Source organism: Salvelinus sp. IW2-2015, unplaced genomic scaffold, assembly GCF_002910315.2.
Source record: "Salvelinus sp. IW2-2015 unplaced genomic scaffold, ASM291031v2 Un_scaffold1218, whole genome shotgun sequence".
Lineage (NCBI taxonomy): Eukaryota > Metazoa > Chordata > Actinopteri > Salmoniformes > Salmonidae > Salvelinus > Salvelinus sp. IW2-2015.
In genome coordinates this window covers 133,101-149,069 of record NW_019942784.1, presented here as the reverse complement: position 1 = coordinate 149,069, position 15,969 = coordinate 133,101, and the positions used below count along the sequence as shown (strand labels likewise).

Genomic DNA, 15,969 nt, shown 5'->3' with positions numbered 1-15,969 from the left:
CATCCGAGAGAGAGGAAAGGAGATGGATGGGGGATTAGTTAATATTCAAAACAACTTGCCAGTATCCTCACATAGCTTTCACACTCCACTCCTCCCCTCATTCACTCCACTCCTCTTCTTCCCCCTCCTTCCCTCCATTGATACTGAGAACTAGGAACAAACTGAGAACTGTCTCAGTTCCTCTCATCTGCTGTTAGCTGAGAGTGCAGTCTGAACCCTCTCAAAAAGATCACAAACCCAAAAAGATATGTTGAAGTTTATCAGAACCTTGTCGCCAAGGAGTCATTGTGTACAAATCACTTCAGAATCAATATGTTGCACAATCTTGAGCTAGTGTGCACAGCAGGCATCGCTATGGCTGCTGCCAGTCCCTTGAAAGTAAAGCTGGGTAGCTACTAGAGACATGAAATACAATGACTAAAGCGATAGAATTACTTATTGTGGTAGAGGTGGGGTGGGCACTGACCTGCCCACAGGCTGGCAGGGGGGAAGATGCCCTGGGCAATGGGGCACTGGTACAGGTAGGAGACACACCAGGTGGCCCGCCGTGAAAAAGCCCATCATCACACACAGCACGTGAAGCCTAGGTGGCTGATGGAAAGTGGCAGGCCCACCATGTGACACCGCCGATGAAAAGCGAAGTAGATTGCAGAGAAGGCCGAGGGTAACGTGATGCCTGGGGAACAGAGATACAGGCGAGGGACTTTATCAAAACAATACAACATACTGCACGTCGTCTCAAATACAACAACATACATGGTATCTTAAAGCAGTTCCCCCATACTTCAATGCAGGAGAGGTAACTGGCGGCCAACGGGACGCCCCCCTTTGAAGGCCCTCGGGAATCCACAAATGACATTTTTGGGGAACTCAGTCAGGGTGTTGCCAGCGGAATACTAGAATACAAAAGGTGCCATTTAGAAATTTGGTTGTGCATCAACAGATGTTCTCCTGTATGTCAGTCACGTTAGTAACTCAATTGGCCCATGTCAGCAACAGTTTTTAGATTGGTAAGTTAGTCTAGTGGCCAGCTACAAACTTGTAGTCATCAAGGTGGAGTTTGGAGGGGGGGGGCACTGACTTTGTTAGTCTCACTCAGATATCCTTAAAACTGCAAACATTTCTCTCCACCCTATGTCAAAATGTGTAGAATTGCAGGAAACTAGCGGAAACTGCTAATTTTCTTCTGTTAATTAATTTCCTTTAATAATTAAGCAGTAATACAGGGGTTATTCCCTTGACTCCACTCCACTCTACCCTCACCTTCCTCTTGTTCTCACCAGCCAGAGCCAGCAGGGTGATGGCCAGGATCCGGCCCAGGTCCCTCAGGACCTTCTGGTGGTGGGCTCTAGCCGGGCCGCCAGCTGCTTGGCACGAGTTGCTGCAGAAACCACGTCATCCCCAGGTTCACTGGACGACGAAATGCCTTCCTCATCGCCCTCCTCTTCCTCCTCCTCCTCTTCACCCTCCTTTGTCMCTGACCCATCCTCTGTCTGGAAAGAACCAAAGCATGAGGCAAATGTAAACCGATATTCATAAATGAAATTCATAATTTTTTATTATTTACTTAAGCAGGGAGTCCCATTGAGACAAAGGTCTCTTTTGCAAGGGAGCCCTGTAGCACAAGGCCAGCAGCAACTGCACAATAAAACGTAAGAGAACAAATACTTCAATAAAGTGTAATGTCAACAGTACGGTAAATCTCAGATCCAACGCTATCTGTATCCCTGTTATCAAGAGCACTTAACTTCCATGACAAGAACCTGGCACAAAGCATAAGCATCAGACATACACACGTGATACTATTCTTGTCATCTACAGTTACGTACATACAGTAGGTCAACACTGTAAAAGGTCAAACTGACATGGTACATCACACACTCATAGAGATCACTTTCTGACTGGGCCACTATGTTCAAAAGGGGAAACTCCCTGACAAACACCTGCACCTAATCACATCGTTTAAGGTTCTAGATAGTACACCCTTAGGAGAAAAAAAAGCGCTATCTGCAACTTTCCATTACCAAAAATGCATTATCTWAAGCATCAGCAACATTATTCTCGATGATGGAATACAGTACATAAGAGGCAGAGTGTGTGGTGCGTGTGTCTGTGTGTGTGGGAGTCCAATTACCTGGAGACCCTGTCGTCTTCTGTTAAACCTAGAGCGTTCGGGTTAGTCTGTGTGCTGCTGACTGCTCAGTGGTAGAACTATCAAAAGACAGATAAAAGGAAAGTAGGCCTCTCTCTCCCCCCTCTCCCTCATGTTTCATTAATYCCGCTTTTCCCATCTCATTCTATGACCAGAAGTATCTCTCTAGACAGATGCTTGCCTCTCACTAACTTTTCCCTTCTTTCAGACGCTTCTCTATCCTTCTAGCGAGGTCTTATGATTGTCTGGGAGAAGTATTGCTAGAGGCAGAAAGATCAAGCACCCAGAACATTCCTTCATCTAGGGTTCCTCCCAAGAGATCATCATCAACATCACTCTCCTGCCGCCGGCACTCACATACCTCTCTCTCCATCTCCCTAATACACCCTATCCATCTGTTATGTATTCCCGCTCTTTCCATCACACTCCCTCCCTATTTCCCTCCATCACGTCCCCTCTCTTCTCCTGACTGTCCAGTGGCTCCTCTGCGGTCTATAGTGCTGCTCTGATGACTGCCTGGCCTTCATGACTCCAGCCTCCTCTCAGTGTGACCTGTTCCAGGGGAGTCGTTGACACCCCCAGCGTGTGAAGTCAACCGCTGACCACGGGAGTCTCATCACTGAGGAATCCCACTTAGGGTGGGCTAAGAGGGGCGGTATTCCTCACACATATAGTACATCATCCCTTAACTACACCATCCCTCATACACATGCACAACCTGTCACCCACACAACATCCCTCCCATACACCCTGGATCAACAGGGGGGACAGGGTCAAGGGTTAGCCACGTGCACAACCTAATGTGATTCGGTTTCTGGACCTGCACATGGAATATGCTTGGGGTTTTCAAGAAGACTAATCCTCCTCTTCAAAATAAGACAGGAACATTTATGTTACTGACAAACCACTGCTGGCTCCCCTGTCCTCCCTTAGATGTAGTTCTGAGTGAAACCATGTGAGCCAGKGGGAAAGTGAATGCAGTGTGATGAGAGGGTGGGGTGAGGTATACTGTATGTGTTAAAGGATGTGCCTAAACTGCCTACTTCACAAACACAGTCTCCCGTTTCCCCAGCTGAAAATCCCCAGGCTCCACAGCCAGTCCSCTGAGTCCCGGCCACATCAAAGACCATTGTCCCAGCCTCTCTGGCTGGAGGTAGCCGCTCATTCCCAAACACAGGAACAGCCGCAGAACGTTGCGGTGCGGCACAGAGATGTTGTGAGAATGTTGTTTTTGATGTGTGTGCAGGTCTGAAAGTGGGAGTGTGGGAGAGGAGAGAGCTGCTCAATTGCTGTTGAGTGTACTGTACAGTCAGGCAGAACTAGTGGGCGGTCTGTCTGAACGATGTATTGTCTGAGCAGAGCAGAGGGGCAACCCCTGGCACCCAGTCAACACATGGCAATCAATTGTCAGAGTGCTTCCTCAATCAGCACAGCACTTCTGAAGCAAAGAACACAGTATGCAGGAACATTCTAACTGATATACAGATTTAACAGAGAGAGCAGATAGGAGAACAGWCTGTTCTCCCAATGAAGAACAAAACTTTAGAGAAATTGTTGATTTTTTAGTTTTTTGCCAATTGTAGCTATGTAATAAGCTCTTGTCAGAGAGTGGACAAGAGGCTCAACAGCAGTTTGGTTGTGTTTGTTCATTGATCAAGTCATGGTCCTTTTATCCTTTTCTGACACAGATCGGCGCAGGCTGTGTTTGTTTGGGTGGTTGCCCTGGCTACGACAGAAGTAGAAAGCTGTTGCTCAAGGCAACAGAAAAAAAGAAATTAGGGAGAGAGAAAAAAAATGAGATTGAAAGTACAACTAGTCTGGAGAGTGAAGAGCAGTCGAGACTGTCAGCGACAAAGGAAATGGAAGAAAAATCTTCCACTAATAGACTGTCTGGTGAAACCTCAGTGTCTGTTTGTGTGTATGTATGAGAGGCTCATGGGTAGGAGGCAGCATTACGTCTGGGCAGCCCCTCTCTCTCCCAGGCAGGCTGAGGCTGGGTTAGCCTGCCACACTGCGGAGCAGAGCGGGAAACCAACTCAGCTGGTGAAACAATAGCTACCACTGTCACCAGCACCAGGTCTGAGGGAACCTCCCCATTACCTCACAGTGACTCTCTCTCTGCCCCAGTAACACCACAACAAACACCAACACACCAGAGAGCAGTAACACTAAACTACTGTAGCATACCACAACACCGTTTCACCACAAGATACAGTTCCACAGAGAATAATGCTGCCCTCCAGTACATGTATGTTCTCTTGCTCATAGGCTGACAGTAGGTGAATCTGTTCTTATCAGCAGTGATTGCACAACAGTGCTATCAGCAGTATCTGGCTGCAACAAAAGGAAGATGGCCTTTCACGGAAGCATTCGGTTGTGCGTCTTTGTGAGCTTAAATTCTGTGAATATTCTGAATGCGATGTCCTATTTATACTCTGCAATTTTGGAATATGATTATAGCGAAGTAATTATGCACAAATGTTTGTTACAAAATAATTATTTAAATTTKAGAAATGGTTGTGTACAAAACATGAAGTTAATATGAAGTGTGGAAGGGCTTGAGGCAAGCGAGTGGGTGAGGCGGACAGGGCCAGCCCAGCTCAGATATTCATTCTAACACCTCAGCCATAACCCTCCTCTTTAATCAGACACAAGACATTGGGTGCCATAACGTTCCATAAGAATGCATCATTACAAAGTTCCTTTTTCTATAAATATATATATATATATAGCAGCCCATGCAGCAATGACTCAACCACTTCCATTTCCTGAGTGGTGGAAGCCAGAGACACTGCTTATTATTTGTGACTCACTGATTCGCAGGGCAAGACCATTACTATATATGGTTCGGAGTATTACCATATAAGCAGTGCTTAAATTTGTAAGATCGGGAGGTGCCGGAAAAAAAAGTGAGCGCGAGAGAGGTGTTTCCTGGGGGGTTCTGAGGTACCGGAACGCATGAATAAAGCATTGCATGCATAATCATCGCATTTGTGTAGTGGCATAGCGCAGTAGAGTAGAGGCACTTACAGAAGATGCACACATGGGGAACATTTATAGTAGCTTCGGGTCCAATTTTTGGGGTACTTTTATAAACGCATTTCATACGTCATTTTACATGACTGAAGACTTTGGCAGAATCTTTTTTAATACCGCACAAATTATCGAAATGGCAGGCTACTTTGACACTGACAAACTGAGATCAATGAAAACGACATTGTCTTGAATCCATCAATACCCTAGGCCTTGGTGTGTGGAGACATATTGAGGAGGAAGTCATAGTCCTAAACATGCTTTCCAGTTTCACTGACTCASCCAATGACGCGCAGCTCACTTGCTGGTGATGGCCGATGCACTCGTGCCAAAAGCCTCTCTCTCTCTCTCTTTTGTAAAACAATTTTTGGAAATGGCTCCTTTTCAGCAGGAGCCATTTGCTTTCAAACCTGTATTTTCCCTCGATTGTATTTGAAATATTGCGAAAGGCCTGTTTTGTCTACATGTACGTGCTGGTTTATCACTGACAGATTAGCCGCGCATTCCTGACTGTAGGCTATTCCTTGTTATGCTATTGGACTACAATCCACAGCTAGGCTATTAAAAAAGAAGAAGCTCTGTGGCTAAAGTATAGACTTTCTCATTGCTAAATTATAGGCCTTCTCATTGTGTAGTAGGCTATTCTGAATTATTAAATTTATTTCTGAACAGACAGCAGTAATTCTATAACTTTGGCAAATGTATTTCAAGTCATCAGGGGTGCTGCAGTTCCTTCAGAACCCTTGGCGCGGCTATGATTCTATAAAGGAAATACACAATGAAGGGCAACGCTGGAGAGATAACAGTTGCAGGCTCCTGTCTATCAGAGCAGAGAGATCATAGAAAGTGAATCTCATTCTAGCTATGTGAGAGATACTGGCGCTCTTCTCACACAGCCACGGGTTGGTCTCAAACATAGGTTACAATGTTGCGTGAACCATAGACTCGGGCCGGCCCAACCCAAATCAACTCTTAAAATCGACTTTTTCACATGACGTTTTTTTGTGGGCGCAGGAGAATGAACAAATAGGCAACTCAAATGAACTGTGATGGCTTTTATTCCAATTTTTTACATTGGAAAAAGTGACAATTATTTTTCATGACACGAGAGGTACCAGATCCAGCCAAATAGGTTTCCGGAACAAAACAGTCCAAAACGTCGAGGTGCCGGATCCTGTTCCGGCAGGATCCGGCTCAAATTAAGCACTGCATATAAGTGTTTCTGGGGTATTTTACCTAGCACTTGCAGGAGAAATGTGTGTGAGCGTGCATGTTCCACGTATTAATAGCAGCATAGCGGTGAGGCCCAGTTTGTGTCTATAGAGTAGATAACCACTCACCCCCTGTGTGGAGTCGGAGGCTACCGGCAGGAAAGTGACGTCATCTCTCTTCTTGACCAGCCGGTTACACACCACCAGGGTAACCAGGGAGATCACAAACACCCCCAGGTCAGGGGTCAGCAGACGCACCACACTCCACGGGTCATCCAGGGGCAGCCTAGAAGACAGAGCCATATGCAGGGGTCAAAGACCTAACGAGGAACTACAACGTGTACATTCTCACACACTTACACAAAGACAGTAAAGAGGGTACATAAATGATAACATGTACCACTACCAGTGAGTCATAAGGTCAAAGAACAGAAAGAACGAAAAGAGATGTAAGAGTGAACATTGGTTGAATTCTGAAAATAACAGTATATTATCTCCACACACAGTTCAGGGAGAAATGATCCTCAGTGACAAGCTACACAGTTTCCAAACATTCCTCACATACCTGGATACACCGACATGCCTCGATAGTGTCTCCCACAAACTACCTGTAAAGACAGAGAGTGTTAGGATTACCAGCTCTCCCCAGAACACTCTGTCTCTGACATGGAGTGTCGTTTAGGGGCGGGACATGTCATACAAGGCAAAAAACTGTAGAGAACAACTACAACATAGCGTCCCGCTGCAGCTACCATAGATGTTCCCATGAGCCCCCAGTAAGTCTGGGAGTAAGCCACCGTGTCGCTACTTGAACGGGTTTGTGAGGAGCCCAGGCATGGACAGACTGAAGCTGGAGTCAGCATGGTGGACTAACTCACATGGTCCAGAGAAGCAAATAATATGACATCAAAGAACACTACTTGAGCTATTAAAAGCTCCTTGAGGACATATTTATATGGCCTGGCCAAAATAAGTGCAGACCGCAAAACAAAATCCACATTTTCTACAGACGGACGGTTGTAAGCATGGAGCATTCACTGCTTGTCATTAGCCACCAGCGTGGAATACAGAGCAGTAGACTGAGCGTGAAGACAGCTGGACTTAACGTGGCAAAATAAAATCAGGGAGGGAGAAGCAATGATTTCATGGAGTTTCTTAAGTCTAAGTCAGGGGTGTCCAACTCATTCCATGGAGGGCCTAGTGTCTGCTGGTTTTTGGTTTTACATTTCAATTAAGACCTAGACAACCAGGTGAGGAAAGCTCCTTACTAATCAGTGACCTTAATTCATCAATCAAAAGTTCAAGGGAGGAGCGAAAACCCGCAGACACTCGGCGGGATGAGTTTGACACGAGGTCTAAGTGATTGACTGAACCTAAACAAGCCCCTTATGTATGGCACAGGCCATTGTTTAGATATGCGGACTGAAAACATGGCAATGGAACGGCCTGTGTCAAAGACGTCTATATTCACTCACAGTTGTTTCCCAGTGCATGGTCCAGGTCAGGGAGAGTGTACAGGCAGATCTGGAAGGAGACATGGGCTAGCAGGAAGAGAAGACTGGTGCAGAACAGAGCCTTGATGAAGCGTCCAGTATGTCCTGGAGAAAAGAGAGAGATGGAGTTAGAGGGGAATGGGGGCTGTCTCTTATACACATCTAGATGTGTATAAGAGACAGGGGCAATGTAGAATATGAAAAGGGAGGATAATCAGTACCTCCCATCTCTCAGGTAAAATAGGTTCAGGAAATAGCAGGGTGCACAGTACTAACCGAGCATGAACAGTACAGCGGGTCATTTTAGAGGGTGTGGGTTAAAGTGTTTTCCAAGGACCTGTCCTGATCTGACTGAACTAAACATCCTCAACATCATCCCACCTTCAAATGATGCTTCATTTTCCACCAGTCAGAACACATACTGAGACCATGGAGGCACTACTAATCACAGCAGTACGTTTATAGTCTAAGAAGGAATTGCTTGTAACAGTTAATTGCCCGTTTTTAAACAAAATGGGAACAAGCCTGTGGATGGCATGGACCGTGCCGAACTGTGCTGCTGACCATAAAATGGCCCCCTGCCCGCTCTAGCCCTGAAGCCCCTCCTCCTCGCCACATGTTTGTGTGAGGCAGCTTTGATTGGTCTCCCCATAAAGCTGTCAGCTCCCATCGGTGGTGTGAAACGGGCCACAGGAAAGACACGGGCACAAACTCCCAGTGTAGTGAACGAACGCTGCAGGTCCCTGTGGAATCATGGGGGATTTTCCTTTACAGGCGTTGACTGGATCAAGAAAATTAGCAGCTACAACAAGTCAGTGTTAAGGGACAAGCTTGGGGCTTTGATTGTGTTTTATGGAGCTTTTTTCTCTCTGTGGCCTGCAGGGCGAAGGGCAGTTTAACTGCTCAGTGCTGCTCTACCTCCCCCTCAATTACAGCATTCAGGAGGTTAGGTATTGCATTTACAAGCATATCCCTGATCCCAGATTTAAGTTTATTCCACGAACACCAATTTACATTTATGACTAATACTAGACCTGAAGATGAAATAATATTCAACGTGACATTGCTAGCTAGAGGTAGCACACCAGAGCAGTGAGAGAGGATTATTCATGGACCTGCTTTCTGAGCATCATCCTTTTAAATAATTTCATGCAGTGAACCATTCACATTTGATTTCGTGTGCACCCCTCAGTGACGCAATGTGAACTTTGTGAAAAGGTTAAGACTGTTCGCCCCCCCCCCTCCTTTCCAATTGTGCAGGATCAAGATCCATCACAGACACTCTCTGTGTTGGACATGTTTTTCTTTTCATGTATGAGATGGAAAATCATTTTAAAAAAGAGACGTGACAGGGCTGATAAATGTCAGACACACAGCCTGCCTACCGTAACAACCAGCGGACACACATCACGCACGCTAATAACATCTCAGTGTACGTTTTGGAAAAGAAGAGACCTTGTCCAAGAGGAGTAAATAGTAATGGAAGACGTTGTACACGACCTAGACCACCTGTTGACGACAAGTTCACCCTGACTTACTACAAACAGCTCTACTCAACTGCTGCAACCCAAACCCTTGCACATAAGCTCCTCTGTCTCCAAGTGTGTGTATGTGTGTGTGTGTGTGTGTGTGTGTGTTTAAGTTAAGTTCACTGCACCGTCTTCCCTCTCTTCAATCCCCCGGCTCTCTACCCCTGCCCCTGGAAAATCATGATGTCATTGTCATTACATGGATAGTCTCTTTAATACTCAACTCCAAATTCTGTAACTACCTTGCTACTCTTCAGCATGTGTCCTGTGTCACAGTATAGTTGGAGGCTATTGAGTCCTTCCCTCTCCTGTAGGACCTGGAGGTCTATCAGCATAACCTATCATAGTTCTTAGCAGGGTCATCATGGAGATATCCATCTACTACATTCCTACGTTACATTACTCAGGACCGTCAGCTAGGAGTGACATGACCTCTAAAACATCTAAAGAAAATATGCACGCCTAGACCCACTTACCTGTATTTACACTGTTGTTGCACACCACTAAGTCATCTGCACCGTAATCGAAGCTTTGGGATCGTTTCCTCTTCCAAGAGATAAAGTAGGAATGGAATGTGGAGGTGCATTCCAGTGTCTTAATACAAGGCCAGAGGGAGCCAGCTCCTCATAGGGAACCAGAGCTTGGTATGTAGTCTTCTTTCCAGAGCAGGTTTCGTATGAGATCTCTCTGAGGAGAGACCAGCACAGCCACCAATGTGGAAACGACATCTGAGACCTGCCATCACTATGTCTAAGTACTATCAAGACATAACACAAACCAAACATGACATTAAAATCACATCCATCTTCACACCAGGGACAGCATGACATGACAGCCAATGACAACCATTGCAGTCATGGCCTCATCATCTCTCATCAGATAGTTCACTATCTGAGAAGGTCTAGATTTGGATCTGAGTGGGGAGGCAGCAGGGTTCTTGGTGAAAGCCAGAGGTGAGCAGAGGCCACTGGGTAGTGTAGTTCACTACAGGGAGATCAAACCCTAACTCAGTGAACCACAGGACCTTTTTTCCCTAGTTTGTATTTTCAGCGACAGGCAGAAATTCGCTCTGGTGACGTCTTTAAAAAAAACGGTTTCAGCGTGCGCCCTCCTTCCCCACTCACCCTGGTGCTGTATGCGTCGTAAAACCTCAACTAAAACCTGAAATCTGGGGTGACATTACTGGATTTTCCATGAAACAGGATCATTTGGAGGAATTCGAACATTTACGAGAGTAGCTCTGAACATTGTTTTAACAAGTCTTGTGACTGTAGTGCACCTGACATGGAGGGGTGCTGCAGGGTTCCTGGGCCCGGGTTAGAGTGGAAAGGAAAACAGTCCACGTTAAAAGAGCAGGGTATTATGTTTAATACTCAGGCCGCTAAACAGCCACAAGTTTCACAGTTTGGTCTGGAGGTTATCCTGCAGCTGTTGGGTTTATTTATTATTGTACACGATTTAGACTGAGGGGAGATGGAATAATAGGCACAAGTCGAAAATAGAACCTAACTGAGTTTCATCCCTGAGAAATGAGCCGACACCTGCCAGGCACTCTGAGSGATACTGTGCTGTGTTTTTTTGTTGTTTGTTATTGAATTAAAACAAAGTATTTTCTTTAATTGAATTTACCTCATTTGTAAAGGGGGAGCTTTCCAAAAAGAGGACCTCAGGCATAACGGCTTATTTTTTCCAGCGCATCGTAAAAAGCTGGTTTAGATGGCCAGTGTAAACATGGCTGTTATGGAGAGGGCCATAACACAGGGCCAGCCTCCGGACACAACAGTCCAGGGTACAGAGGGTGTTGTGGTTTAAATGAGGGCACTGTGGGCCTGTTATTTTCTGATGATTATTCCCTATTGAAATTTGGCCTTTAGGTACCATCTCAAATACCAGAGGTCACCTTAAAGCAGGTCTTAGTAACTGCTATCTGAGCCCTTGAGCCATAAAATCAGCCATGGGTGTCCTTAAGCGATTAAGACGTTTCAAATGTATAGGTCTATTCAACCCCAAGGTCTCAGCCTTGACTGAATGTTTTGAAACAAGGCACGAAAGGGTGAAACAGCGAACAGATAAGGCAAGAGTATTTAGGTCTGCCCTCCACTCGAAGAGGAAAGATTTGCTGCGAACCTCAGAGTAATGTCTTCCTATCCGTCTGTCTGTTAAACCTTTAAACATAGAAGTCTTGTATTTTTTGCATCGCGCATTTCAATTCTTAACACCATCCACTGACTGGAAACACACACACTCTATCTCTGGCTTACACCACCCGTACGGTACACACTGCATCTCTGGCTTACACCACCCGTACGGTACACACTCCATCTCTGGCTTACACCACCCGTACGGTACACACTCCATCTCTGGCTTACACCACCCGTACGGTACCACACTACATCTCTGGCTTACACCACCCGTACGGTACACACTGCATCTCTGGCTTACACCACCCGTACTGTACTGCTCAAATATTAGAGTGAGAGAACACACTGACCCTGCTAGTTGGCCTGCTTACTAGAGGGATCTCATTCACATGTTCTATGTGAGTAAACTCATTACACAAAGCTACATTTGTTTAAAAACCTTCTACCAACCAGCAACAATAAATCAGCCACCAGAAGAAACAGCTGCCCGACAGTAAACAAAAATGACATTTATTTATGTTTTGTTGTTTTGCACGACGTGTTTGGATCATACGTCATGTCCTGCTCCCTGCGCTTATCTGTGCTGTTCTCTGACATCCTGTCCTGTCGCAGCGCTGCGTTGGTGTGAGAAAAGCTGCCGTTTGCGTAAGACGACTCTGCTGAAATAACAGTGGTGTGTGGAATCCCAGTTCCTGTTGGGGGCAGAGGAGCGGAGGGCACATAGCAGGCATGCCTCTGGGAAAAGCTCCTCTCTGGCCCCATGGCCTCTCTCTCTCAGGCCACTGATCTAACCAGGAGAAGCAACCACCCAGAGGTCCGCAGACCCTCACTCCTCCCACCAGGGTTGGGGTCAACTCCATTTCAATTCCAAATGTTCCTCATTGAAAAGCATTGAAGACAACTGGAATTTAAATGGAATTGACCCCCAAACCTGCCTCCCACATAACTCCCAGCAGTAGTGGAGGCTGCTGAGGGGAGGACGGCTCATAATAATGTCTGAATCAAGTGTAATGGCTGGAATGAAGTGAATGGAATAGTATTAAACAGATGAAAACCATGCGTTTGATACCATTCCATTTCAGTCATTATTATGAGCCGTCCTCCCCTCAGCAGCCTCCACTGCCTAGCCGGTAAAGGAAAGGAAGGGTCAGGCTTGGCAAATATCCATAATTTAGCCAATATGTTTGTAGGTGTACTTTACATGCCATTTAATGAAGATAGTGTTGTAATTTGTTTTCATTATTAAAATGATTTACAGGTTGGCATGGTTTGTGATGAAATATGCAGCCTCTTTTCAGTGCAGACTAGCAGTATATCATTTTGCTCCATGTGGCGTTGGACAGATACCTTACATACTGATGCTAGTTCTCTCTCATTATTCAAAATGCTGGACTCTATTTTCAATGGCTGAACCTGCTCCATTTCTCCATAGGGGAAAATGACAAATAAAAGGTACACAAATTGAATGGAAATTCTGGTCCAATAAACCAGATGGGTCTATTGAGCGTGGTCTCATATTTGTCTGAGAACAGACAGCTGTCCTGTCCAATATATCAGCAATGGAACAGAAATCATCTGAAATCAGCTGCAAACTAGTTGTCAACGGCACTTACGGCCCTTCCCACAGTCTATTCTCTGCCCAGTTTAAGCTGTGGATGGCCTTGAGTACTCATTTAGGGAGGCCTGGCCTGGTGTGCATTTCCCTCACACCCTCTCATTTATCAGCGTGACAGTTGGGCTTTGGAGCCTTTGAAAGCCACACGATGCCTTCCTCAACGAAAAGGCACACAAAACAAAAACCAGAAGGGACATTCAACCCTCCATGTCTCAAACTGATGTTTTCCCGGCGACATGAAAGCTGTGCCTCAGGAAGGGACATTGTAAAGCCCCAGCAGGTGTGAATAGAATACACAGGGGAGATTTGATGAAACACCCTGCGAGCGTCGGACCTGAATACCAGTGAATAAATCCCCTATATGTTTCCGATGTTGGGAACAGTGTAACCCAGCAGGCTCCAGACAGGTGCTCAATATTTGTCCTTTTACTTATCAGCTCTGGGGAAACGACAGCGTGTCCAGATTGTACAATACGGGGGATTTAGATAATGGGGAGCGAGCAATGGAAAACAGTCTTTTGAAGGGAATGTCAAACACAGTGTATCAGGTGATGTGTATTTGGGCTGGGGAGGAGCTGAAAAGGACTATTAAGCCTTATCACGGTCCTCTCTGTCAGTGGTCTCAATGAATCCAATGATACCATCCCTTATGGGCAATACAGTTGGTGAGATCCACTTAATTGAGTCTTAGCTTACGTTACTGAATGAATGACAATATGGGATCGATTCCATAACACAAAAGGGGAAAGCAAGAGTGCACATGCATGTGGTAGCCTTTATTCATTGTAATGCAGATGGAACAAGCTTCCTCTCCGTCCCTGGAAACAGTCATAGTTTCCTTCCAGACAGGCCAGAGCGTCTGTAACCAGGTCAGCTCTCAGGGCAGTATGACATAAGACGGCTCCTTTAACCCTCTAATCCACAGAGGACATTGTGACCATGGCTACTCTCAACCCTAATATGCCCCACGATCCACCACATTCACGGAGGGTGAGATGACATTTTCCCTGGAAAGGAGGAGCATGTGGAGGTGAGGCGGAGGGGTCGTTTCTGCTTGACGTCTCCAGAATCCTCCTGGTTCGGCCCCCTTGATTGCATGCATCTGGTCCTCCCATGGCGACCAGGACCAAGAAAAGTGCTGATAATTAGAGGCAGGGAACGATTCAAGATGGTTTTCATTAAAACCGTTAATCCTATTCTCTGTCAGGCTTCATTTAATAGAGGCTGGCAGACTCTGGGATTTTCCTACAGGGAATCACCTCCACCAGCAAGTCCCCCTGAAATAAACACCATTTACACATATTCAATTCCCCCAGAAACAGTCATGTGACCCCACACAGCTTATCATGCTCAGATTTCCCTAACAGGATGGAGACAGAATTGTATTAAACGCAGCTTGTTGATATAATCTCCCATCCTTTCATCGATGGAAAAAAAAAGAAGAAGAGAGAATTCAACTGTTTTAATGATCTATAATAAGCGTGCTTCCGGTTCTGTGTATACTTTCCCAGAGGCGGCAGGAATGGGGTCTGATTCACTGTAGACCTCATCACCAGTACAGGAACTGATAGCGCCCATTGGCTCTCAGGAGCGTGAGGCAGTTGATGTGTTGGATAAACAAGCCTCTGGGGGTTAAGGCTGGGTGCAGGGTGTGTGTGCTTATCTGTGCTGTTAAAAATTAGTCCCATTTGTATTGTTCGCTCTACAGCCACCATAGACCATTAAACTGCTACCACAGACAGGGATGTGGGTGGAGGATAGGGACAGGATGTGGAAAGAGCGGATTTTCCAGACCTGAAATCATATCCACTGTTTATTGGTATTTGATTAAGAGCACACCCGGAGATTTGTCTGTCTAAAATAGAGCAATATTTATGTAGAGTAAAGCTGTGAAGAGGTTAGCTCTYTAGTTCTGTATACCCACTTAACTATAGAATAAGGACGTCATTGAGCAGTAGGTTTGTGCTGCTGATAGAATCTCTCTTTGTACAGCTCTGAAAAACAACATCTGCTGTGTTTTTATCATGTCTGCAGGAGATTAACACAGACTGCAACTAAGTACTGTGAGATCTGAACTTTAGATCGAGGGAATACTGAGGGAAAATACTGCACCTTCAAATCATGAGAAGGTAGAGATCGAAAAACTCTCAAACGTGAAGCGAGAAATCCCTGTAATACAGCCCCTCAACAGGAGTGTATTGTGGTAATCAAGTTTGGCTTCCAGAGCAGAGTCAGGAATAAGAGGTTTCTGCATTTTTCAGATGAATTCCTGTCTCGCTGCCATCGCATATTACTGACCATTATGTTTTTCACTTTCCACATTAATATCACAGCCATTTCTCTGCAAATTACTTTTTATTCCTAAACAGACCACACATTTTTACACATAAAAGTAAATCAGGGACTAGAACTTGAGCTTGGGTGGCCCTGTGTGGTATAGCCAAAAGGCCCAAATTCAAATCACTCTAAAAGGGGTAATCCGGAGTTTAAAAAAAAATTACAAAGCGGGTACACCACCACTTGTTTTGGTAAACAGKGGAGGGATGGTGCTTGAGAAATAGAAACCACTCTCAAATGAATAGACAGAGCTATGGACGCCAGGACTGACCTGACCATCTAGGAGATCAAAATGATAGTTTTAACCATGTTTGTTTACATTGACTTTGTTTACAAACATAGGAGTTAAACAAGCTTATATTGTGGGTTCTGATGGGTATGACAGTGGAACTAAGCTTGAGGCAGGTAGAGGTTATATTCTTCAAGAATCACTGGACATATCTAATTCATATAACAGT

General features: G+C 45.4%; 1 protein-coding gene across 2 annotated transcripts in view; it reads right to left on the bottom strand.

The window, feature by feature from the left end:
- Positions 1–1,019: 1,019 nt before the first annotated feature.
- Positions 1,020–15,969, bottom strand: part of LOC112070101 (piezo-type mechanosensitive ion channel component 1-like) — a 56,094-nt gene continuing 41,144 nt past the window's right edge. Inside the window, exons 3-6 of one of the 2 annotated variants that reach the window (XM_024137514.2) lie at positions 7,872–7,994; positions 6,962–7,004; positions 6,526–6,682; positions 1,020–1,493 (exon numbers count right to left, since the gene is read on the bottom strand). In XM_024137514.2, coding sequence (XP_023993282.1) covers positions 1,326–1,493; positions 6,526–6,682; positions 6,962–7,004; positions 7,872–7,994 — 491 coding nt within the window. In that variant the 3' untranslated portion in view covers positions 1,020–1,325. Of the gene's footprint in view, positions 1,494–6,525; positions 6,683–6,961; positions 7,005–7,871; positions 7,995–15,969 lie in introns of those variants that run through there. The other variant, XR_011475519.1, reaches the window with a different exon arrangement.